Source organism: Zea mays, chromosome 5, assembly GCF_902167145.1.
Source record: "Zea mays cultivar B73 chromosome 5, Zm-B73-REFERENCE-NAM-5.0, whole genome shotgun sequence".
NCBI classification, from domain to species: domain Eukaryota; kingdom Viridiplantae; phylum Streptophyta; class Magnoliopsida; order Poales; family Poaceae; genus Zea; species Zea mays.
Window position 1 is genome coordinate 75,060,649 of NC_050100.1, and position 24,791 is coordinate 75,085,439.

The following is a 24,791-nucleotide window of genomic DNA, read 5'->3' on the forward strand; positions in this document are numbered from 1 at the left end:
ACCTACTTGATCAGCGTGATTTACATACACATGTGAGGTGGCGCTAAAGTTGATACTACCTAATATTACAATATTTTTTTCTTGAGTTATATAAATTCATTAATAAAGTAGCCATCAGATAAGAAGTAGATTAGTGGTGGGCAAGAGGCTCTCCACCCCACCAGGGAAATTTCGCATAAACAATCTGTATAGTTTTTTTTAGTTTAGAAAAAGTCGTACCTTTGCTTTTGCTTTGCACATATATACCCTCTGCATACATTTTTTTTAATGTTTCCGTCGCTAGCTAGGCTTATAAAATATAGATTTCACAAAATAAACCTCAGTACAGGATGTCGTTTTTGCGAAAAACACTCTTGTTTTTTGTGCAATTTGTGGAGACACCAGGCCCACTTTCAAGAGGACCGGAATCAATGACAACGGATTTGTGGTCCGACCATTTTGTGTGTGAAATGGTATTATATACCGTATTAAGTGTTCCGATTATTTCGCAAATGATACATACTACAAATTAAAAGCCTGAGATATGGAGCCAATTTTGCTATGAATCCGAATGTATTATTTCATAAAAATCACTAGTTTTTTTTTGTCGAACTATATGTCTATATCAAATCTATATACGCTGCCACTAAAAAATAGTTAAAGGTAAACAAATTCTACCACTTTAAATCTAATAAATCGATGTATGTATAAAAATACCGATGCTTTTAACACAAGAAAACAAAATAGAATGGAAAAAAACATGATTTCTCCTGTTTGTGCCGTCCTGCAGCCAAAGGAGTAATTGTGAAGGCGGGAACCATTCAAACCGCATGTACTCTTCCTCGGACCTTAAATCACGAAGGACTCGCCTACAAAAACACACACACAATAAAAACCCATAAACTAATTCCGCGTCACACCGCATATTTCGAAATTAGCACCAGCGAGAACTAAAAATTCCGCCTCTAGGCTATTAAAAAAAACTAAGAAACAATTAAAAATTAAAGCCCACCATCAATTTCCCGCATTAAAAATCGCCCACTAATTTAGCCCCAATCACCAGATCGAACAAACTCGCAATTTTTTAAGCGTTATGTGTCTGTCTGTCCATTTGCGAGATATTTTTATATAAAAAAAACACTTTCTGCCCTTGCTTAAATTAAAACCAATCGATGGCTTTAATTTCGTCGATGTAGTATTTTCATTTCTCCTCGTCTCCTTCCTCCCCTCGTCGCTTCTGTGTCCTTGAATTCCTCGCCGGAACACGGCCGGCGGGCGAGCGCGAAGGTCGCCGGAGAACCGTACCGGCCGCTCGCCTTTTCATGAGTTGTTCGTGCTGAGTTCCGGGCTGTGGGTGTGAACAATTCCGAGTTCCTGCGTCTCGTGATCGCGCCCGTGTCTGTGAACAGGCAGAGCTGCAGCCTCTGATGGTCACGGCCCGAACAGGGACGTGGCGGTAGCGTTATAGTCTGGAGCCCACGATGGAGATCACGGAGGCCTCGCCGGCCCCGGCCCCGGCCCCGGCGCCGATGCCGGAGACAACGCCGGTGCCGGCGAGCTCTCAGCCTGCGCCAGCGGCTCCGGCGGCTGCGCTTTCCTTGGCGACGGTAGCGGCGGGGAGGGGAGACGGGAAGAGGAAGCGGGGGAGGCCGCGGAAGTACGGGCCGGACGGGACCCCGCTGCTGCGGCCGCTGAACGCGACGCCGATCTCAGCGTCGGCGCCGGACGACGCGGGAGCGGGCCGGTACACGCCCGCGGCGGCCGTCGGCGCCGTCATGAAGCGGGGCAGGGGCCGCCCGGTCGGGTTCGTCAGCCGCGCCACGCCGATATCGATGGCGGTGACGGCCGCCGCGCCCACCCCGGCGGTGGTCGTGTCCGCGCCGACGCCCGCGCTGCACTCGCCGCTCGGGCCACTCGGTACGTCCTCCTCCCGTCCTCCGTCCTTTCCTTCCTTCCTCACGCCTCGTGTTCCTCAATCCTGAGAAATCTCGCCGTAAGATCCCTTCAATTTCGATCCGGGATTGGAGGTTTTTTTTTTTTGTCTGGGACTCTGGGTGGTGCGAAACTGACATGTTGCAACGTTGTTTATTATTATTATTATTGGTAGTCAAAAAAGAAACTGTGCCTTGTCGGAGCATAGTTGGTGAGAGTTGCTGTTCTAGGTAGTTGAACTGAAACTCTGAAAGAGACATGCAACTAGTTTCAGGTCAGGTTTTCTTGCTTGGTTGGACCAGCACTGGATATACGTACTCTTACTTCACTAGTGCTCATGTTTGTCTGAAGACATGTCGTCGGTTGGGTTGGGTATCCATGCCATGTTTTACCTGTGCTTTGCAAGTGATTTCAGGCTTCCGTTCTTCAGGCCGCGGCATGCTTCAACCCAATCTGATAGGTTTACCACTGAATAATTGTTGTTCATGCCTTGGTTTTATTAAACTAGTAACCTAGGGGAAAGAGAAAGAAGGACAAGGGAAACTGGAACTGCCTGTCATACATGTTCAGGGAATTACGGATTATGCCTGGATGTTGCACACTTGCAAGTTCAGTGGGAACCATATGACTGTAAATGTTATATTCACATTAGTTAATGTATGATATGATCAACTGTGTGGTCATAGGTGACCAGATTGAGTGGCTTGGAAGCCTATTTATTGATATTTAGTCGGACACATAACTATGGCTGACAGTGACAGCGATGTTAAACCACTTGATGTTTGCTCGGAGCATATTCCTTCCTTTCGGAGGGAAACAGATATATGTAGTTGAAAGTTGCTTGGGTGGATGGGACATGGGTTACGTGTGATATCTGCATTCTTTTAAGTGGTTTATGTGTGATATCTAGAGCATTAGTTGAATAAGATTGTTGTATGCATCATAGGGCTGCCATCTGCTACTCTTTGTACCCCCTTTGCGCTTAATAAAATGAAAGGCGTGCATCATATCCAAAGTAAGCATTCTCCTATGAGTTTCGTGTCATTCATCTCTGTGACATGATCTTTGGTGCTGGGCAGGTGAACTGGTAGCTTGTGCTTCTGGTGCCAACTTTACACCACATATTATTAATGTTGCTGCTGGTGAGGTAAGTATCATTTATGTCCTCTGCTGGGTAAAAGCACTGTACTTAATAGCTTGCTGCGCTTTATACGTTTGCTTCTTGATTGGTGTCATTTGCTCGAATTAGCATTCTTTAGAATTCACACATCTTCCTTTCTACAAGAGGTTTCGTTTTAATTTCATCGGTATTCTTACCAACTTTTTATCTTTTTTACTAGGATGTCAGCATGAAGGTCATATCTTTCTCCCAACAAGGTCCAAGGGCTATTTGCATTCTATCTGCCAATGGAGTTATCGCAAATGTTACACTGCGTCAACAAGACTCATTAGGTGGTACAGTTACTTATGAGGTTTGTCCATATTAACTTATGAAATTATATACATATACATGTTAACAACTTTTTGGCCAGATTATTGTAGAATATACAGTAGCAGTAAAGCGCCCACGTTTCATTTAAGAAGTGAAGCTAATGAATGAACTTTAGTTCTTACTTACCATGCTACTTTCATGTTAACTATTACATTGAATTGCCACTTTTTTGTTTTACATTTATTCCTTAAAAGAGAGTTCTTTGATGTCTTTTTAGTAATACTAAAGGCCCTTTGTAACTAATTCCATACTCTTCATAGCCTTACATGTGATTTTGCAAGTCAAGGTTCAGTCACGTGGATAGTTGATTTTCATGCACTTTTATTCAAGGCTAGATCTTTGGATATATTCCATCATTTCAAATCTTCTTTTACAGTCTCTTCCCATGTCAACTTTAGCCTTCACCTGACCCTCTTACAAATTCCAATTACTATCACGCCTTAGAATCCCATTATGCACCGGTGCCTCTGTAAGTCTTAGATGGACATGTCCAAACTGTCTTAACAAGTGTGACTCGATCTTTTCTTGTATAGCCACAAATATAAGGCAACACATGTATTTCCGCAATATTTATTTGTTGAGCATGTCGTCATTTTATAGGCCAATATATTGCACTATACAACATACAGGGCTAACCATCATCTTATGGAACTTGCCTTTTAGCTTTTGAGATCCACTTGTCACAGAGAATGTCAGATGCTTGACACCACTTCATCCACACTTCTTGATTCTATAGCCAACATCTTCATCAATACCCTTGCCTCTTTACAACACTGATCTTAAAAACTGAAAGGTATTCTACCTAAGCATCACTTGACCTTTCAAACTAACATCTCCTTCCTTATGTGTAGTAGTGCTAAAGTCACATATCATATATTCAGTTTTAGTTCCACTGAATCTAAAACCTTTGGATTCCAGAGTATTCCGCCATAATTTCATTTTATTATTTACTCATGCCCGACTTTCATCGACTAGCACTACATCGTCCATAAAAAGCATGCACCAAGGGATGTCCTATTGTATGTCCCTTGTGAAGTGTGAACTCATCCATCACCAAGGCAAAAAAGGTAAAAGTAAAGGCTCAAAGCTGACTTTTGATGTAGTCCTATTCTAACGAAGAAGTCATTTGTGTCTCTGTCACTTGTTCGAACACTAGTTACAATATTATTATACATGTCCTTAATGAGACCAACACACTTATTTGTAACTTTATGTTTGCCCGAAACCTAGCATATATCATTCCTTGGTATTTTGTTATAAACCTACTCCAGGTCAATGAAAACCATGTACAAGTCCTTCTGCTCTATATGCTACTTCATCACTTGTCTTATTAAGAAAATGCTTCCATAGTTAAACTTCTGGACATGAAACCAAATTGGTTCATAGAGATCCTTGTTATTCTTCTTAGATGATGCTCGATAACTCTCTTGCATATCTTTATAGTATGGTTCATCGACTTAATTCCCTGGTAATTAGTACAACTTTGAATATCTTCCTTATTCTTATAGATCGACATCAATATACTTATGTTGCACTCATCAAACATCTAGTTCGACCGAAATATACGGTTGAACAACTTGGTTGGCCATACTATAGCTATGTCTCCGAGACATCTCCATTCCTCAATTGAGATACCATCAGGACACGTCGCTTTACCCCTTTCATTCTTTCAATGCCTCTCTAACATCAAATTCTTGGATCCTGCGCACAAAGCGTATATTGGTATCATCAAAAGAGTCACCCAACTGAAAAATTGTATCCCCATTCTTTCTATTGAACAATTTATTAAAATAGTCTCGTCATCTATATCGGATTTCATTCTTCTTCACCAAAAGGTGCTCCGTTCCAAAAGGTCAAACTGCAACCATACCATATGTTGCTATAGAATATTAGGGGGTATTTGGTTCCCATCACTTAAACTTTAGTGACTAACGTTTAGTCATTTTTTGTCCATAAACTGTCAAACAGTATGACTAAGGGAGTGTTTGTTTGGTATTATAATCTGTCCAGATTATATAATCCAACAAGTTCAAAATTTGTTGGATTATATAATCTCGTCAGATTATAATACCAAACAAATACTCCCTAAAGTTGGCCTCCCAAATAGAAAATTTAGGAACTAAAGTTTAGTTTTTTTCTAAAGTTTAAGAGAGTGGCTAAAGTAACAAACACCCCCTTTATATGTTTTGACTTACGCGGCCAAACGAAACCATGATGAAGGAATTTCCACTCTTTGTGATGAAAGTGCATGGAAACTAACATCCCACCATGGAGAAGCTGCAGATAAACTATATACATGTAGAACCAACTGTACACATGTACAAGTCGTGTGTGATTACACATGTTGGACACTTGGACTCATATGGCAACCTTACTCCGCCTATCTTTGAGAAAAATGCATGTTGTTTAGACAGAATCTTGCGAATCGTTGGATCTCTGAAAGCAAGTGTTGTTTCATATTCTGCAGTATTTTTTTTAACTAGCATACATCCTATCACTTCAGGGTCGGTTCGAGCTGCTCTCCCTGTCCGGATCTTTCACTCCCACTGATAGCGGCGGCGGCACCAGAAGCCGCTCAGGTGGGATGAGCGTGTCCTTAGCAGCCGCCGACGGCCGCGTCATCGGAGGCGGAGTCGCCGGCCTCCTCGTGGCCGCCAGCCCTGTCCAGGTACGTGACGCCATTGTTGAACCACGGAAACGAAAACCCGTGGTTCATTACACGATCGATGACTAGTAGTCACTAGTCGTCCATTACTATCATGACACATCAAATTAAACCTTTGTTGATTGCAAATGTGAAAGAAAAAAATAATAAAAAACCCTGAGGTGCCCATTGCCGCCGTGGCATGGCAGGTCGTGGTGGGAAGCTTCCTCCCGAGCTACCAGCTGGACCAGGGCGCCAACAAGAAGCCGGTGATAGAGATCACGACAGTGCCGCCGGCGCCCGTCGGGTTCACCATCTCAAGCGGGGACATGGACGACGCGTACAGCGGCAGCCAGCATCCAAGGTCGGCGGCGGCGAAAGGGGGCTCGACCACCACGGCACTGTTCAAGGTGGAGAACTGGACGGCGCCCGCGCCCGCGCCCGATCAGGCGAGGAAGGCGCCGGCGCCGGAGGCCAAAGTCCCCGTCCCCGGAGGCTGAAGCCGACATCCTCTACCTAGCTAGCCGGCCGACCGTCGATCGATCAGGCCCTGCAGCTTGTTGGGAATCCAGTAATTCGTGATCCTTGTAACCGACGCCGTCTTAGTACAGAAGTGGATCAGTATGAATCACCCGCTGTTCATCATTAATTAGGTGTCGACATTTTCCCGGTTTATATATGTGTGGAGTTTCATTATCCATTGTTTAAATAACGGTGTATGTATACTGGTTAGCAGTAATACAGTCGTCGTAGCACAGTGCCAATTTTTTGTGTGTTCATCTGAAACATCAAACAAGTAATATACACAGCATGTAGTGTAGTGCCTTTTCTGTCCACGACCGAAGTCCAAAAGTCGCCATGGAAAGTTTAATTTAAAGGCATGTTTGGTTCGTTGCCTCAATTGCCACACTTTGCCTAACTTTTGTGCCTAAGGTTAGTTATTCAATTCGAACGACTAACCTTACGCAAAGTGTGACACATTTAGCCACAAACCAAACATGCCTTAAGTTTCAATGGCACAGACGCCTGAGAGTGAGCGGAGGCCCCCGGATTGGACAGGCTGCCAATGGAAGGGTGCTGTGCTGTGACGAAACGGTGGATGAAATGAAGATGCATCCAACTCCAAAAGAAAAGGAAGACTTCCGCTGAGGCGCTGAGGTGTAGGTATTGATCGAGGCGCTAGTAGCTCCATCAGCTTGTGGAAAAGGAGGAGAAATTTAAGCCGCTAGCCAGCATCGGTTGAATAATCGAAGAATATATATCCTGGCCTGTAGTGTGTATACTAGCTAGATGTTGGATGCAGCTATAGCACATAGATGAGACATACGCTCACAGATGAGATGATTTTGATAAGTGTATTGAGATTGCAAGTGACATTGCTTTATTATTTTTGGCGGCCAGTCAAAATAAGCTTTCGGTTTGTGGCCGCCAGTCTCTACCGGTCGTAAATAAGCTTTTATTTTTGAAGACGACAAAAAAAAGCCCCAAAAACTAACTTATTTTTCAACTGCTAAAAAATATATATCATTGGAAATAATATATTTGCTTTTGATGTCCTATTTATAGTTATTTTAAAGTTAACTTTTGGGGTATAGTCCTCAGAGTAGTCGTCAAACATTCCTCGATTTTCTAAAATTATATATCCCACGGGTTTATTTATTATCGGACATGATAATAATCTCTACTATATTAAAGTACTAGCTTTTCTAGTTGCACGCTTCTACTATCATCATTCTTATAAAAAAGAACTTTTTATATTTCTTTGTAATTAACCCGCCGTCCTTTTGATTTGATGGGATCCAATTTCCATCGGTATATAAATAAAGATTCGAACCATGGTTATTAGGTCCAAACTCACACTCACACTTGCCTAACCAACAGATACACATATCTTTGTGCTTTATAATCTACACTCAGGTATAAATGTAAAGCATAGTAACCTAAGTACGGGCACTTTGCTAGTGCAAGCATGAGTGATGACTTTGGACGTGCGAGAAGCGAAAATCCCCAGCCACATACTGTGGAGTGTGCGCAGTTATTATTATTAGGCACGAGATGGTCGCTTGCTGCCTGTCCTAAAGACTTGTTTGGTTTACTTCGTGGCACATCTGTCTGAGTCAGCCAGCGAGGCAACAACCTTAGAGTGTGTTTAGTTGTGAGATAGCTAGGACTGAGACGTCGGATAACTGGGAACAACATTGGGATAGTCTTGTCTCAACTCTTGACCCTGAACCAAATAAATTTATTTGAGGGATCGTCCCATCTCATCTCGTCTTATCATTGCAACAAAACATACCTTAGGTGTTGGATTTTGATCGTCTGGGATTGAGATTGCGTGTGTGGCAGGCAAATGCCTCACAGGCTCTCAACCAAACAGGCCCTATAACTTTGGACTGAATTGCCTGGACGCAAATTAACAACCTTCGCGCGTCCATGCATGCTTTCACGTACGTGGCGGATCCGATCCGACGGTGACTCTAATGCAAGGGATTGTTTGGTAGAGCTCCGTTCCATAATTTTCTAGCTCCGAGAGCTGATTTTCTAATGAAGTGATTTTGAGTGATTCTCTACCGAAAGTGAATCTATTTGACAAAAATTGTTTGGTAAATAGGTCATAAAGTGATTAACAAGGGGTTAAAGAGTGGGTGGTGGGAAGCAGGTTTTTTGGCTCCCACTTTTTAATACAAAGTAGAAATTAGATTTACTGTACTCTTACTATAAAGCACCTCAAAATTTTATCGTTTGACTTGGTAGAAGTGATTTTCGGTGGGAGAGAATACCTCTAACGCCCCCTTGTTACTACTGGCGGCTGTACTGCTGCTTGCTGGCGCCACCGGAATTCTGAGACAACACGGATACAAAACGACAAGACCCCACTCGACGACGTCGCATGCAGATGAAGCGCAATTTTGGAAGAAGAAAAATAAGAAGAGAACTTTCATAGTGCGTAGTAAATTCCAAACTGAAAACGACCAACGCGCTTAAGTTTCTCTGGACTATGCTTGAAGAAGAAGAAGCAGCCTGGATTTAGCACGCGCATACGTAATGCTCGCTCGTCGTACACGGAAATTTTCAAATACATACACAATACAAATACACGACGTGGACCGTGCCCAAGAAAGCCCATCTGGCTGTGCAGACCAGTCGGGCCCACGGGGCAGTGGGACCGGATTTCTCGAAGCGCGGGCCGGCATACCGTCCCGGGCCCACCTGTCAGGTGGAGCCGCCCGCCGCTAGGCGCCTAGTGCACTCGGGCGCCTGCGCGACCAGGCCCGAAGCTTCTTCCCGGGCCCGCACCACGGATCAGGATCCGTCCCGCCAACGTGGGCGCGCGGCATTGGTCGGTCCGGAGCGGTTTCGCGTCATCGATGCGGTTCGCTGATACGGCAATACGGCATGCATGAGCGGCGACGCACGCACGCACTAGAAGGAAACTTCTGGGGGAGTCCGGAGAAGCTTTCGTTCCTTCGTCCTTCTCCTTCCCACCGCCACGCCACGCCACGCCACGCCGGCTCGGTACATATACTAGCCTGCCTCGATCGGCCTCCCTCGCATTCCCCCTCGATCGGCCTCCCTCCCCCAAGATCCTCCACTCGATCCCAAACAAACCAACAAATCCATCCATCGCACATGGACGCGTTCTTCTCGGCCTCCTCCGCGTCGGCGCCCTACGGCTACGGCGCCGGCGGATGGAGCTACGACTCGCTCAAGAACTTCCGCCAGATCACCCCCGCCGTCCAGACCCACCTCAAGCTCGTACGTCCCCCGTTCGCGATTCTCCCTGTTCTTCTCGTCGTGGGCGTGCGTTTCAGAAATTCCGGGGGCTATAGTCGTTGTGACTCGCGCAATTAGCATTTCGTATTTTTTTAAAAATATATATCAGTCGTTGGTTTCGTGCGTTCCAGAAATTCTCCTGCGGGTTGCGTGTAGCTGATGCGTAATTCCCTGACGTAATCTTGTGATTCGCGCGCGTCGTGTTCCTTGCGTTGAGAACTGCAACTGCGGATGCCACCGATTCGATCGATTCGTCACTTTAAGAACATGCATGATCCGGTTAGAACAGCAAGATATGATAAATCGATTTGAATCCAAATCTGACCCTCTGGTTCGGCTTGGTTGCCTGCAGGTCTACCTCACCCTGTGCGCGGCGCTGGCCTCGTCGGCGGTGGGCGCTTACCTGCACGTGGTCTGGAACATCGGCGGTACGCTGACAATGCTCGGTTGCGTCGGCAGCATCGCCTGGCTCTTCTCGGTGCCCGTCTACGAGGAGGTCAGTCCGTCCGCCCGTGATCCGTCGTGTCGTCCGTTCGTCTCTCCTTCGTCAGTTGACACAACCGAAATTGTCCATTGCGCCTTCGTCTCTCACACTGTGTTGCCCTGTTTGTGCGCGTGCGTGTGTGCAGAGGAAGAGGTATGGGCTGCTGATGGCGGCTGCCCTCCTGGAAGGCGCTTCGGTCGGACCCCTCGTCAAGCTCGCCGTGGAATTTGACCCAAGGTAACCTTGCACTTGTCGTCTTGTCTCTCGGAAATTGCCTGCGCTGTGCGCTGCTTGATTAAGATAATAATAATACAGTAATAATCAGGATTCGAACGCTACCAGGCTGGCAATGCGTCACCAGCCCGCCATAAGTTGTAGTAGTAGACAAATGCTTAGATGACGAATGGCTGTTTTTTTTCCCTCAGCATCCTGGTGACGGCGTTCGTGGGGACTGCCATCGCGTTCGCGTGCTTCACCGGCGCGGCCATGGTGGCCAGGCGCAGGGAGTACCTCTACCTGGGTGGGCTGCTCTCGTCGGGGCTCTCCATCCTGCTCTGGCTGCAGCTAGCCGGCTCCATCTTCGGCCACTCCGCAACCAGCTTCATGTTCGAGGTGCCTGCCTGCCTCTATCCTCTTTTAATTTATAATCCGATGGAGCAACAGTGTATCCATTGCTTGTCCGTCTGTGAGATGCATGCACACAGCAGCCTTGGCTTGAACACTTGCTTGCTTTCTCCTCCTGCAGGTCTACTTCGGGCTGCTCATCTTCCTGGGCTACGTGGTGTACGACACGCAGGAGATCATCGAGAGGGCGCACCGCGGCGACATGGACCACGTCAAGCACGCCCTCACCCTCTTCACAGACTTCGTGGCCGTCCTCGTCCGCGTCCTCGTCATCATGGTGAGTGAGCTCTTTCCTCTTGGTGATGATGCTGGGTTGCTGCCGCGGATTATATTGGTGGAATAGCTTGCGCATGATTTTGATTTCAGATTTCTCCCTGTGCTGCCGGTGGCGGTTGTTTCTGAATGGCTGTACTGACCGAACCGTTGGTGTTGCATGCTCTGCAGCTCAAGAACGGGGCCGACAAGTCGGAGGACAAGAAGAGGAAGAAGAGGTCGTGAGCGCGTCGAGAAGGGAAGCTCTTCCACTTCCACATATGCATAGGAGTAACTGCTGGGGTTCCTTCCTGGGGTGGAAGTGTGGAACTGAGCTGAGTGTTCAGAAGTGTTCCTTTGTTCGGCACCTTTGTTCTCTTCCTCTCTTGATGAGTCTGTAAATAGCTATGTCAATCTGGTTAAGCTTGGTTTGGTTGCCTGTGCCTGTGTTCGCTGGCCTTTGGATAGAATGCAAATTAAAGATGTTGCTATTGCACAGTCCATTCCTGTCCTTGTTTGTGACGGTTTATAGTAGTAGTGATGATCGTCACCCGTTTCTGGTGGCTGGAACATGCCGCCGCCGCCGTAACGAGCCGACGGCCAGCGCCCAGCGTGGACGAGTGAGACCGACGCACTGCGGACTGCCGTGCCGCCGTACTGTCCTGTCGTGGACTGGTAAGGAGAGGGGAGTGGTGGCTGTCTATCACATCGATGTTGACCGAATGACAGTAATACTACTCTACCCTTTCTAAATTCTGACGAAGCCAAGATAAACCTGCGGCACGGCACAGGCACAGCCGATAGAGCACACCGACACATGTTGCCTCCTGTCCTGGCTCTGCTTTCTTTAGCAGCAGCAGCAGCACAGTAGGCCCTCGCGTTCTATCGGGGGTCTCTTTCGGTTTCAGCTTTGCCTTGCTTCTCCGTTATGGTCCCTGACGGGTGTTGTTTGGTTCACGAAATGTAACGCAAAGGGTAATGATAATGGTTTACACTCGATTACTGTCGGTAACAAGTTTGAATAGTCCGGTATCAATTTTTAGTATGATATCTGATTACGGTTGGACTAAAATAAACATGATTTAACGTTATCACTTACCCATTACATTACAAATATGTGAACCAAACGGTACTAGATGTATTTGGCGTGAAGAGGTCGATGCGACCGCGCGCTCAGCTGCAGTCTGCACACCTCACCGCTCACCTCCTCGTCGGTTCGGTCGGTCGGCTGTGTCGTGTCGCTCTGTGCCACCCCACCAGCCTCCCTCCCCCTCTTCTACTCCTGGATCGGCCCAGCTTCTTTAATTCCCTTCCTTCGCCTGGCCGCGACCAGTACCACCCACCGCTCGCTCTCGCTCCCAGGCCTCCTGCCGCCCGGCCCGCGCCGCGCCATGGAAGAGCCGCCGCCGGGGAGCAGCAAGGCCGCCGCGGCGCGCGCGCCCCGGGTGGTGGGCGTGCTGGCGGGGCTGCTGGAGCGCGCGGCGGAGCGCGGCGACACGGCGACGCCGACGCTGGCGGACTCGGCGTTCCGGGGCCGCGCGCTGCCGGGGATCCCCGTGCGGCGGTACGCGGAGCGGATATACCGGTACGCCGGGTGCAGCCCGGCCTGCTACGTCCTCGCCTACGTCTACCTCGACCGCCTCGCGCGGGGCCAATGCGACGCCGGCGCCGGCGAGGACGAGGACGAGGACGAGGCGGCGGTTGTCGGCATCGACTCGTACACCGTCCACCGCCTCCTCATCACCTCCGTCTTGGTCGCCGCCAAGTTCATGGACGACAGGTACGTAACCTATGTATATCTATCTATCAACCTAAGCTAGTACACTGTAGTGGCCTCACTTGTCGGTCGAGGACCCCAACCGTGTGTTCGTCTCCACTGCGCCCGGCCGTCCTGCTCGTCTTGGTTCCGTGGCTGGTAATTAGTGTACTCCTAGTAGTACGTATAATCAGCTTGGAACTGATGAGCACGCCGCAGCGGGCAGTCGGCCAACGGAACAGCTAGATCCAGCTACGCATCGCAGTGGGGAAGAGAAGCCGGTAGTATTCACATGCACGCAAAACGTATGTACTATATGCGAATGGTCCTAGTCCTATCCTATTGATCATTCCTATCTACCTGCTGCACAGCCATTTCTGCATTCCGCTCACAACAACAACAACAAAAAAAAGGAGCAGCCGGTAGCGGTAGGTGTGCGGTGGTGCCGTGGTGGTACCTGGTACGTGTCGTCACTCGTCAGTCGTTGGGACGTCCAGCTCTCTCGCTCGTCGGTCCTCTCGCCAGGCTAGCTGTAGCTGGGATGTCGCTGGTCGCTGCTCTCGCTCGCTGTCGTCCGCGGTTCGTCGGGATCCCCATATATCAATGCACAAGCTGACAAACACAACTCGACTCGACTGCGTCTGCATGCAATACTCCCTCGCACACCTACCACCCTACTGACCTACCTACCTACCAGAGAGAGAGAGAGATATTTCATCACAATAGAACCGTACTAGTACAATTCTTCTTCTAAACACGCATCAACGCGTGGATACACATGCGTAATCCGTCGTGGCATAACAATTTTCGCACGCAGGCACCACAACAACGCCTACTTCGCGCGGGTGGGCGGCGTGGAGGTGGCGGAGATGAACGCGCTGGAGCTGCGCCTCCTCTTCGCCCTGCGCTTCCGCCTCAACGTCGCCCCCGACACCTTCGCGCGGTACTGCGCCGCGCTCGAGTGCCACGTCGACACGCCCGACGCCGGCGGCCCCGTGCCGCGGATGCCGCCCTCCTCCCACGTCGACGGCGAGGAGGCAGTGACCAGCAGCAAGGGCAAGGTTGCCGCCGCCGGTGGCGGTTCCGTCGTCGTCCAGCGTAGTCACCGTCAGCGGAGAGCCGTGGTACAGATCATGACGACGGCCCAATGACGACGACGGACGGCCTAGGTCGACGTACGGGAGATTGTTTCATTTGTTCTTTTTTAATATACGCTCCATATAAGCTTTTGTACGCACCTGCTATATACACTCCATAAGCTTTTGTACACCCGTCTATGGCTCGATATCGAGCCATCCAGCGGTTGATTGGTTGTCTATACGAGATTACGAGGGGAGGCTGGCCTGCACGCGCGTTGCTTCCACAAGTGCCTTTCCACCGAGTTACCTGCATCAGCGGGGAAGTGGAGGCGGGAGGTTTGATGGCTAGCCAGGCCGGCGTGAGCCCGACGCGGTTGAACCCACCAACTAATCACGCCCCTAGGCTCGTTCGAGTTGGCTCAACTCAGTTTATTAAGATAGCAAACCACATAGTTAGCTCTCGGTTCGACTCGTTTATAAGCTCAGATGACTCATTAAGGTCATGAGTCACAGTAGAAGAAAAACTCTCTCTCTCTCTATATATATATATGATTTCACAGTTTAGCAATAGAAAATAATAGTTATGCTCACAGGCCACATCAATATAACACCAAACTACATATCTCATCACTAATAATTCATACACATGTTTATAGTTAACCCACAATCACCAATTTAACACATATACACAATTCATCAATTATCAATTTAACTTATAGACCATAGATACCGTACATACACATAATATATTCATCAATTGATGCATAAATAACATGCATATAGTTTCCTTTTTCTTGAAATATGATACCTTGTTGAGCTTGCGAGATGGCTTGTTAACAAACCAAACTGACTCGTTAATAAACCGAGCTGAGATGTCAGCTCAGTTCATGAAAAAATTTAAATAAGTCGATTCGAACCGACAAACATATCGCAGCGAACAAGCAAACTAGAGACAAAGAGTCATAGCTAGATTAAAACCACGGCAAACCACAGTGGATAAGTTAATCGAGCGAGCCAACAAGCTACAATTATTATGTTCGGCCTACGACTAAGCCGCTACATACATATAATGAGAAGGGACCGTGTTCTTACACACGTGAAAGGGTCAGTGATGAAAAAAAAGAAGAAAAAAACGACTGATATCTTTATAGCATGTGATATCCGATTTTTTAAAGTAAATTACTTTCCTAATAGACATAGTACTGAGATTATTTTCAGTTTATTAAGGTCTAGTTTGGTAACCTTATTTCTTTGTGAGAATTCTATTTTTCTAAGGGAAACTAGTAAGGGAAAATAAAAATCCCTTGTAAAAATGGAGCTGCCAAAGCAGTGAGTAAAAATAACTTTTGTTCTAATTTCTAAGGTGCTTTTCATTTTTAAAAATTAATTTTAGTTAAAAAAACAAAAAAGTTTCAAAACCCAACAAAACAGAAAATTAAATTCACCCACAAACACGAATAGCTCGGCGCGCTGCCCGATGATTCTACACCCAACGCCAACGGCCAACCCACAAACACGAATAGTTCGGCCCGGCTCTCAACCAGCCGGAAAACCCCACAGAAGCGTTTCCTTCGCTCGCTTCCCTTCGCTCCGCCGCGTCCTCGAAAGTCGAAACCCCCACCCGTCATGGAGCCACCCGCGTGGTCGCCGCCGCGTGAGGAGGAGGAGGAGGAGGAGACCGAGATCGACTTCGACGAGGAGGAGGACCCGGAGGAGGTGGAGCCGTGGTTCACGTCCTCCGGCTCGGAGCCGGAGCTAGAACCAGAGCCAGAGCCGAAGCACCCGGCGCCGACCCCATCCCCCGCCCCCGCTTGGGCTGAGCCGGAGCAGCAGCCGGCTCCGGTCACGGCGGTGGAGGCGACGAAGAAGGGCGAGGGGGAGGATGCGAGGCCGCGGTGGCCCGGGTGGCCTGGCGCGAGCGTGTTCCGCCTGGTGGTGCCCGCGGACAAGGTCGGCGGAATCATCGGGCGCCGCGGCGACACCATCAAGCGCCTCTGCGACGAGACCCGCGCCCGCGTCCGCGTCCTCGACGCCCCGCACGGGGACGGGGCCTTCAGCCGGATTGTAAGACTCGCGCTCCTTCCCTCCGCAAAATTTTGATCGTTCCAGACGAAAGGGTTTTAGTGTGGTTTATATTTATGACTGGAGATCGGAACCTCGGTGCCTAGCAATTAATGAAGGTGATGTAATCCACTGATGTTTTGCGTAGTTTCGTGTGCTTTGTGAACTGTGAAGCGGCCAAGCAAAGCAGTGCTCACTCGGCTTGTTCGATTGCTTGTTTGAGTGTGTGCACGTCGGCACGTGGAGCAATGTGCGTAGATGTACATATTAGCTCAAAGTTACTCAAGCATATTGGAATTTGACACTTTGAATTGCTGACGTGCTGCATAAGCTGCATGATGTCTGCTATAGTGTTATATGATTTGGTGTCGAGACCACATTTATCTGAGTTGTGACAATGGCAACCATTGGGTGCCCTTCACCCCATAGGCCCATACCCTTCCAACTGTGCCACCATGTAAAATTTTGAACCCTCACGGCCTCACTTGGTTAGAAAATGTTAACAAATTGCATCAGTAGTAGCTTTATCTGTTTGTGCACGCATGTGTGTGCCAGACACGCTTTGCATAATCAATCGTGTTACAAAACTGCATTCTTGTCATGGATCATGCTTTGTTTTGAATTTATGTTTCATTCTCCTTCTTTGTTGCAAGCATTGGAACAAAGCTCTTAACCATGTATTTAAGGGTAGAAAACGCGGTACACGGTGACTAATGTATCATACTAACATGTACAGGTTGTACGGTGCATATCAGAATTCCAAATGAGGTCACTGCACATGTTGTTTTTGTCCAGAAAAAAAGTTGCAGTAACATGTAACATCCTTTTATTTGTTTTGTTGCCTTCATTTAGGTTTTAGTGTCTGCAAGAGAAGAAGTTGAAGCAGAGTTGTCACCTGCAATGAATGCTGCAATTAAGATCTTCAAGCATATAAACGAGATAGAAGATATCAATTCTGATGGAACTTTAATGGCTCCTGCACCAGAAATTTCTTCTGTTAGATTATTAGTTCCTTTTGCACAAGCTCTCCATGTAATTGGCAAGCAAGGAGTCACAATTAAGTCAATTCAGGAAAGTACAGGTAGTACCGTAAGGATCATGGATGAAGGTACAGAAGCAACTCCGTCCAAATCATTCAGTTAAAAGGCTGCATTCATTATTGGCTGCTTTATGTCATATGTGTAGTCCAATTAGTTTTAGTTCTCTGTCTTCTTTTTGTTACCTATGACGTGATAATGTTGCTTCATTCTTGGAGTATAGACATTGAATGTATCTTGCAGCCCTGTGTCTTGCGCTTAGGATTATTTCGCTCAAATATGCTTCACCATCTGTCCTTTCAACTTCTGATAAAAAACATACATGATACATTGTTTTGTCTTTTTTTGCTAAATTACCCTCACCATAGTTGGGCTATCTCCACCAGCTTACTCATCCTCGTTTTCTATTTCAAGCTCCACTCTGTAAATAGTGCAGTCTACAGTGCTCTGCACGGACATATGCACGATCTGCTAGCCATAGCCTTAAGGATTTACTATATGTTGGTAGGACTTAGGGTCCGTTTGGATGTAGATATTGGAGATGTTGGAATTGAATAGATCCAATACCAAATCTGTCTAATATTGGAAATGAGTTTCGATACAAATATGTTGTTTGGATGTATCTAGAATTGCAATTCCATCCAATACCTAGAGTCGTGGCTCTGAATTGTAAGCGACACTTTTTAGTTAAAGTCCAATTCCAAGAAATTGAACTTTAATTCCAGCTCTGAATTCTTTAGCCAGCCAAACCAAACAACAGAATTCAGAATTCCTGATTCCAATTCCCAATTCCAGCCTTGAATATCTACATCCAAACGAGGTATTATACAATTTGGTGTGTAACTTTGTACAGAGTCCGGACCTGCCTTTTTTGCGCATAAAATCTAGTACCCAGTCTTTTCTTGGAACTTGCACTAGCCCTATTTACCTGGATGTCTCCTATTCCAAGAAAGGACTTTTAAATTTTATTAGTAGTCACTAATAAGTCAAACACAAAAAATACAAACCATAGTATAAAACACTAGTTTCGAATTTGGGTGTTCTTGATTACTCTTCTATCAATTTAAAGTCTTACAATAAAGGGCTGAAATTCTGAACTCCATGCACGAACGTCTTCTATTTACCTAATTCTGGTTTTATGTTAATATATACTTCCGTAGTCCAAATTTGACATTTTCAACTGCATCTGTTTCTTCTAGATGAGCTATTGAGTCATGAGACAATGGGTGAAAGAATTGTGGAGATAAATGGTGCTTCGCTCGAGGTTCTGAATGCCCTAAAATTGGTGCTTGGACTTCTCCGGAAGTTCCTAGTTGATCATGGTGTGCTTCATCTTTTCGAAAGGAAGGTAATCTTAGTTTTGTTTCTCCTGCTCTCTTCTGCCTAAATATTGTAGCTTTGGTATTCTAATGCAATTGATGCTGTTTCGCTCATTTGCAGAACCCAGAAGTAGCTCAACCACAGGTTATTTCTAACTATACTCTTGCAGTGAACCAAGATTTTTTGTTATCTGATCAGCATAGTCATGGTAACCCAATAGGCAGTAGACTTCTGTATGGACATGATCCATCCTTTTGCAATCCGTATTCGCCGGATATCTGCCGTACAACTGATCTATAGCCTATAGCTAGTAGCTGCAGCGCAGATGTTGTTAGCTTCCTTGCTGATTTTCGTTCATATTTCAAAGGTTATATGCATTTTGTCTTTGCATCTAATTTTTCCCTGTTTTTTTGTTGTCTGATCAGCAGAGTCGTGGTAACCCAAAAGGCAGTAGATTCTTGTATGGACATGATCCATCTTTTCATGCCCCGTACTCTCGAGATCTCAGCCAACCAGCTGATTCGTTAATAACAAAGGTCTTATGATGTACCCCATAGCTATAGCTGAAATATTTTTTTTCATTTTGTTTGTCTAATTTGGTTGAAGTTATGATCTATTGTATATATCCAGGTTCCTTTTGAATTCCATTTTTCCCCATGTCATTTTCCTTTTTTTAGGACTAGTTTGACAACTCCATTTTCCCAGATGATTCCTATTTTCCCACTTTTTACCCTTGGGTCCTTGGAAAAATGGAGTTGCCAAACTAGTAATAATAAGGTTAAGCTCTAGCTAGCTGCTGGAATCATCTTTTGCGACAATGACATTTGTGCTGCCTTACATGACATTTTGGCTTTCAGATTACACGGACAATGCAAATCCCGCTGGCAGATGTTGGAGAGATAATTGGCGTAAGGGGAGAAAACGTTGAACTCATTCGTTCTGTTAGTGGAGCAGTTGTCGTTCTTGAGAAAATCGGAAACGGTCAAGAGGTTCGAGTCATGATTGAAGGCACTCCTTCACAAGTTCAAACTGCACATCAACTTGTACAGGTAATCTCCCAGCCCATAGCACGTCTTGCATCCTACTCCCCTACCTGGTCGCTGAGTTAAACTAGGATGCTATAGGGATGGTAGTGTAGCTCCATTAGAGTCCAAGAACATTTGTTGCCCACTCAGCCCAACTGAACTGTTTGCGGCTTTGTTTGTGACACTGCGACCCAATACAGGGACTAATCGTGAAAGCACGAGTACCAAGAACGTAAAGCTATCTTTATAGAGATGAACTGACCAGTCATTGTAACCGTGTGCTGACGAAGTGACGAACACCCTGCTCACTGCAATTGCTGCAGGAGGCTCTTTCAGGTGACAGAGGGCTACCGTCCGGGAGCAGTTACTACAGCGCTGAGGGGGGCGACGGTGACCCAAGTCTGGTAAAGCCCCCACATGCTGGCCCAAGGTTTCTGCACCCCATCTCAGCAATCGAAGCAAGTTGGGACTACCTGCCATGGCAGTACCAAGAACAAACGCCCCGTGACGACCATCGGGGATACCCTACTCTCTCTGATTACAGAGGCTACTTGCCATAGGAAGCGCACTCAGCTGCCAAGGTACCTTTTGCAGCCACCGTTACAAGATCGTGTGGACGATTGATGTGGAATGGCAACATGTAGTAGCTGCCGTCCCGTACCTTCTCTATCTAGGACTAGGAGCCGAGTAATGGCTGCCATTCATAGAGGGGACGACGTGGATCGCTTGTATGAAAAAGATTGAACAAACTAGCAACTGCACTAGATTGTTTCGTGAGCTGTCCTCTGTCTTACCACGTGCTCACCAAAAGCTGAGCCTCAAGTTCCTTGTCCATACCGTATGGTCACCCGTGTGGGAGCCGTTGCTTATCGCTTGGATCTTCCAGAATCCAGTCGTATCCACCCGGTTGGTCATGTTATGTGTCACAGTTGAAGTTGGCAGCAGGGTTCAAAGGGACCGCTCTGAAGTCCTTACCATCAGAGTTGCCTGAATTCAGTATTTCTGTTAAGGTGCTTCAGTCTCGAGGGATCACTAAGGTCATTCGCTGCGTGCAACAGGTTCTCGTTGAATGTGAGCAGTGATGCTTTCCATTTGCTCCTGCTGCTTGGGGGCAAGCAGGTTCTCAAGACGCCGGGAATGTGAGCAGTGATGCCGTGCCGGACGCGCTACAAGCTGAACCATCTCCAGGTCCTCCGCGTCGCCGTATGGGCAGAGATGTCGTGCCAGATGAGCTGCAGGTCAAGCTGTCTTCTGGTGTTCGTCCCCGCCGTGTGCATCATGCCAACTCTCGGCGTCTGTGTGCCTACCTGTCAGGGGGTGTGGCGCTGGCGATACATATATACCAGTCTGTTCTGGGAAAAGGGGTATCGAATTTTGTAAGGGAAAACTTCTGAATATTTACAGAGCTTCCGTTCCCCACTCTACTTCCTCGCATCTCCTCTGGTCTCTAGCTTCCGTTCCCCACTTTTCTTCCTCCCACCTCCTCTGATCACTAACATGTTTACTAGGATCACTAGAAATAGGTAGCGCCCCATAGCGCACTTATACACAGACTATTAATGCCAATTAGAAAGATAAACTAAATTGTTGTGTACATCAGAGTAACATGTACTACAAACATAAATGCATGCCTTTTGGATTTATACGTGACCAAGTAAATGAAAAATCTAAGGGGGGAAAACCGCATATCATATATGCCATTGCAGTAAATAAAAAGAAGCCACTAACCAGATTCAGATGATAAACATGTGTCAAAACCTTTAACTCAACGAGGAACACATGAGAAGCCTGCATATCCATTAGCTTTATGGCAGCTTTCTAGAAACACCGAAAGCAAAACATTTCAAATTTATGATAAGTTGCCTAAAGTCGCAGCTGCATATAGAAACAGGGACAAACTCACATTAAATATAGTACAGTTTCAGTTTGAAATTAACAATCTCAAATATATGATGACCTCTCAAAAATTCACACTGAATCAGCTCTAGAATTGCAAATTAAGCAACAACATCCCGTAAACGTGCCTTCTGTTTCATATGCAACACCACGGATCTTTACAGGAATAAAAAGGGTAGAGAATCAAGCTAAAGGCCCATCTTTCATTGGCTGGAAAAGAGAATTCCGCACCGAAGCTCTTCTGTAAGCTAACCGCTTTTTTGAAGAGAAATCAACTCTTTTCTCCTCGCTTGTAAATTTCTATAGATAGTAGATAGTTCTTTTTCCTATGCTTTAGTTAGTTTTCTTCTGGTTTATGTCTTGGGAGTGACTACTAATGCTCTTTGTCCGTCTTCTTTTTTATATTAATAAATATCTACCACAGCACGCACGGGCTTCCCCTCCGTACATTTTCAAAAAAAAATCAAGCTAAAGGTACACTAGCCAGGGGTGGACTTGGTGTTAGCGTAACGGTGTTTGTATTTATCTCCTGTAATGGGCCAAGGCCCATATACTCACCTAATTAGAGATTGTAACCCCCTGAGAGTATAAAGATGATGAGATGAATGTAACAAAAACCAGTTTTATATGAGCTTTTTTTCCTATTATAAACCTCATTTGAAGGGGTTTCGGCATACTAATCGCTACAATTTGGGATTTGATAAAATGATCTTTCCTACTGTTTGCTACCGTTAGAATAGAATTATTAGGCAACTTAAATCAGTTTCCTTTTCTTTTATTTATCACAGGCATTTTTGCCCCTGCTCTGTTTTTTTTATGATCCGAACACATCAATATTTTACCCAGACATTTTAGAGAATTATCAAACACACTTATCGACATTGGCTCATGAATTCAAGACGCATGGACACTCAGGTTCTACGCAGTGAAACAACGAGGTTTACTAATCTGTAAAATACTCATCTAAAGTTTTAAGCAAAGGATGGATATGCAACAGCACGAGTCTACAACCTGTAAAGCTTGAGAGGAAGAACCTTCTTGAGACGTGCCTTCTTCCATCAACAAAGCTAAACTTCTGCACATGTGACAATATATTGATCAGAGTTTTTAACAACATAATTCATATGTGGTGCAAGTTAGTAGTCTTGTACCTTCTCCAGGACCAGGGGCGGGCCGACAAAATTAAAGACCCTGTACTAAACTTCAAAAGAGGTCCTATTTTATAGAAAAAAATATAATTGAAGTTACATTGTAATAGAATTTATGTATTCTGAATTGCAAAAGGTTTACTAGATAATTCTTTTAAATCTATCTATTTTTTACGAAATTATATTGTAATAGAGTCTATAAATAAACATACGTATTAATAGATGTGTTTGAAGAGCAATAGTCTAGCTGTTAACTGAGTTCAGTTTAGATGGTGTAATGTTAGTCTACTCATTGATGCATATTATTTAGGCTTACTACTGAACTAAGAAGTTTTTTAGCCCCTCAAAATTTTAGGCTCTGCTTGGTCGCACTTGTGGCACATGCATCTGGCCCGGCCCTGTCCAGGACTCTCTTTCATTATTTGCTCTCTTTTATCAATTGACCTTTCCGTCGTTGAAACTTTAGAAAACACCCTTTGGTAGTATTTTTTTTCTTGGCTTTCTCTATCTGTGACATTGAGGTAAAGTAAATAACAAACCGATGAAACAAACATAATAAGAAACAAAAAGCTTAAATCTTACTGTCGGCGTTTCGACCCCGGGGGTCCCTGGATCGACGAGTAAATTTGTCGCTGTGCGTCCCAGCCCAGATGGGTTGGCGCGAGATGGAACACAAGGGGGGAAACGCGGCTCGTGTTATCCCGCGCGAGGGGGGTGTGCTCGTAGTAGGGGTTACAAGCGTTCGCGAGAGAGAGAGAGAGTGCATGTTCGTTAGCTCGTTCTCCCGCGCGACCCTCTCTCCCTCCTTTCCTCCGCAGGAAGGGCCTGGACCTCCCTTTTATAGATGCAAGGAGAGGATCCAGATGTACAGTGGGGGTGTAGCTAGGCGCTAACGTGTCCGGCAGGGAAGTGCCTGAGCCCTGTGTACATGCCAACGTGGCTGTCGGAGAAGTGTTTGAGCCCTGCGTAGGCGATAACGTGGCCGTCGGAGGAGTGCTTGAGCCATGCGTAGGCGATAACGTGGCCGTCGGAGAAGTGCTTGAGCCCTGTAGAAGCACAGCTGTCGGTGCTGCTGGGATCTTGCTGACGCCTCCTTGCTTCCGTAGGGGGCTGAGAACCACCGTCGTCATGGACGCACGCGGGGAGCCATCATTACTTGTTACCGGGGCGAGCCAGATGGGACGCCGGTCTTGTTCCCCCGTAGCTTGAGCTAGCTAGGGGTAGGGTAATGATGTATCCCCCGTGGCGCGGTCGGTCCGAGCCCAAGGTCGGGCGAGGCGTAGACTCCTCCTGAGGCCGAGGCCGGGGTCGGGCGAGGACGCGATTCCTCCCGAGGCCGAGGTTGAGACCGAGCCCTGGGGTCGGGCGAGGCGGAGACCTCCTTCCGAGGCCGAGGCCTAAGGTCGGGCGAGGCAGAGTTTCCTGTTGCGCCCGAGGCTGAACTTGGCTGTTGTCAGCCTAACCCTGGTGGGTGGCACAGCAGTCGGAGCGGAGCGAGCGGCGCTGTTTTCCTGTCAGGTCGGTCAGTGAAAGGGCGAAGTGACTGCGGTCACTTTGACCTTGCCGACTGAGGCACGCGTGTCAGGATAAGGTGTCAAGCGATCCTCGCATTGAATGTGCCTGCGATACGGTCGGTTGGAGAGGCGATTTGGCCAAGGTTGCTTCTCGACGAAGCCTGCCCGAGCTGGGCCTCAGGCGTGCCGAGGGTGCGCCCACTGCCTGAGGAGGCCCTCGGGCGAGACGTAACTTCGTCTGGGACTACAGTTCCCGCCCGAGGCTGGGCTCGGGCGAGGCGAGATCGCGCCCCTTGGGTAGACGAAGCCTTGACCTGAACCGCGCCCATCAGTCTTTGCGGTTTGTGCTGATGGTGGTTACCAGCCGTGTTTAGGAGTGTTGGGGGTACCCCTAATTACGGCACCCGACAGTAGCCCCCGAGCCTCAAAGGGAGTGTTGGTACTCGCTTGGAGGCTTTGCCGTACTTTTTTGCGAGGGGCCGACCTTTCTCGGTTACACTTTGTTCCGGTGGGTGCGCGCGAGCGCACCCACCGGGTGTAGCCCCCGAGGCCTCGGAGGAGTGGTTTGACTCCTCTGAGGTCTTAATGCCTTTCGTGATGCCTTGGCCGGCCTGGTTGTTCCCTCATGCGACCTGATTGTAGCCCGGGTGCATGGTCAGGTTCCGAGTTTTTAGGCTGTTTGTTGACGCTGTCAACGGTTTGGCCGTAGCCGGGTTGCGAGAGCAGCCCCCGAGCCTCTGCACGGAGCGAGAGGACGATCAAGGACTGTCTTGA

The 24,791-nt window shown here is 47.1% G+C and overlaps 4 protein-coding genes across 7 annotated transcripts; all 4 read left to right on the plus strand.

Moving 5' to 3' along the window:
* The first annotated feature begins 1,054 nt into the window (after positions 1–1,054).
* Positions 1,055–6,880, plus strand: LOC100192880 (AT-hook motif nuclear-localized protein 1). The gene is made up of 5 exons (NM_001138068.2): positions 1,055–1,896; positions 2,991–3,058; positions 3,252–3,383; positions 5,907–6,071; positions 6,257–6,880. The coding sequence occupies exons 1-5, from the start codon at positions 1,461–1,463 to the stop codon at positions 6,545–6,547; spliced, it is 1,092 nt and encodes a 363-aa protein (NP_001131540.2). The 5' UTR covers positions 1,055–1,460; the 3' UTR covers positions 6,548–6,880.
* A 2,634-nt stretch (positions 6,881–9,514) lies between these two features.
* On the plus strand, positions 9,515–11,678 carry LOC100272936 (uncharacterized). Its single transcript, NM_001147388.1, has 6 exons — positions 9,515–9,803; positions 10,174–10,317; positions 10,451–10,542; positions 10,731–10,917; positions 11,051–11,206; positions 11,374–11,678. Exons 1-6 carry the CDS (start codon positions 9,678–9,680, stop codon positions 11,425–11,427), a joined length of 759 nt encoding a protein of 252 aa, NP_001140860.1. The 5' UTR covers positions 9,515–9,677; the 3' UTR covers positions 11,428–11,678.
* An 832-nt stretch (positions 11,679–12,510) lies between these two features.
* LOC100280111 (uncharacterized) lies at positions 12,511–14,206 on the plus strand. The gene is made up of 2 exons (NM_001357898.1): positions 12,511–12,961; positions 13,755–14,206. The coding sequence occupies exons 1-2, from the start codon at positions 12,573–12,575 to the stop codon at positions 14,086–14,088; spliced, it is 723 nt and encodes a 240-aa protein (NP_001344827.1). The 5' UTR covers positions 12,511–12,572; the 3' UTR covers positions 14,089–14,206.
* A 322-nt stretch (positions 14,207–14,528) lies between these two features.
* LOC100192689 (RNA-binding KH domain-containing protein PEPPER) lies at positions 14,529–20,883 on the plus strand. 4 transcript variants are annotated; one of them, XM_035967674.1, is made up of 7 exons: positions 14,529–16,080; positions 16,930–17,185; positions 18,314–18,462; positions 18,555–18,578; positions 18,860–18,970; positions 19,292–19,483; positions 20,518–20,883. In XM_035967674.1, exons 1-7 carry the CDS (start codon positions 15,643–15,645, stop codon positions 20,539–20,541), a joined length of 1,194 nt encoding a protein of 397 aa, XP_035823567.1. In that variant the 5' UTR covers positions 14,529–15,642; the 3' UTR covers positions 20,542–20,883. The 4 variants fall into 4 exon arrangements, with proteins under 4 accessions (XP_035823567.1, XP_008681057.1, XP_035823566.1 ...); XM_008682835.4 differs by lacking the exon at positions 20,518–20,883 and adding an exon at positions 19,783–20,439; NM_001137894.1 differs by lacking the exon at positions 20,518–20,883 and adding an exon at positions 19,783–20,292 and having other exon boundaries at positions 15,569–16,080; positions 18,863–18,970.
* The last annotated feature ends 3,908 nt before the right edge of the window (positions 20,884–24,791 follow it).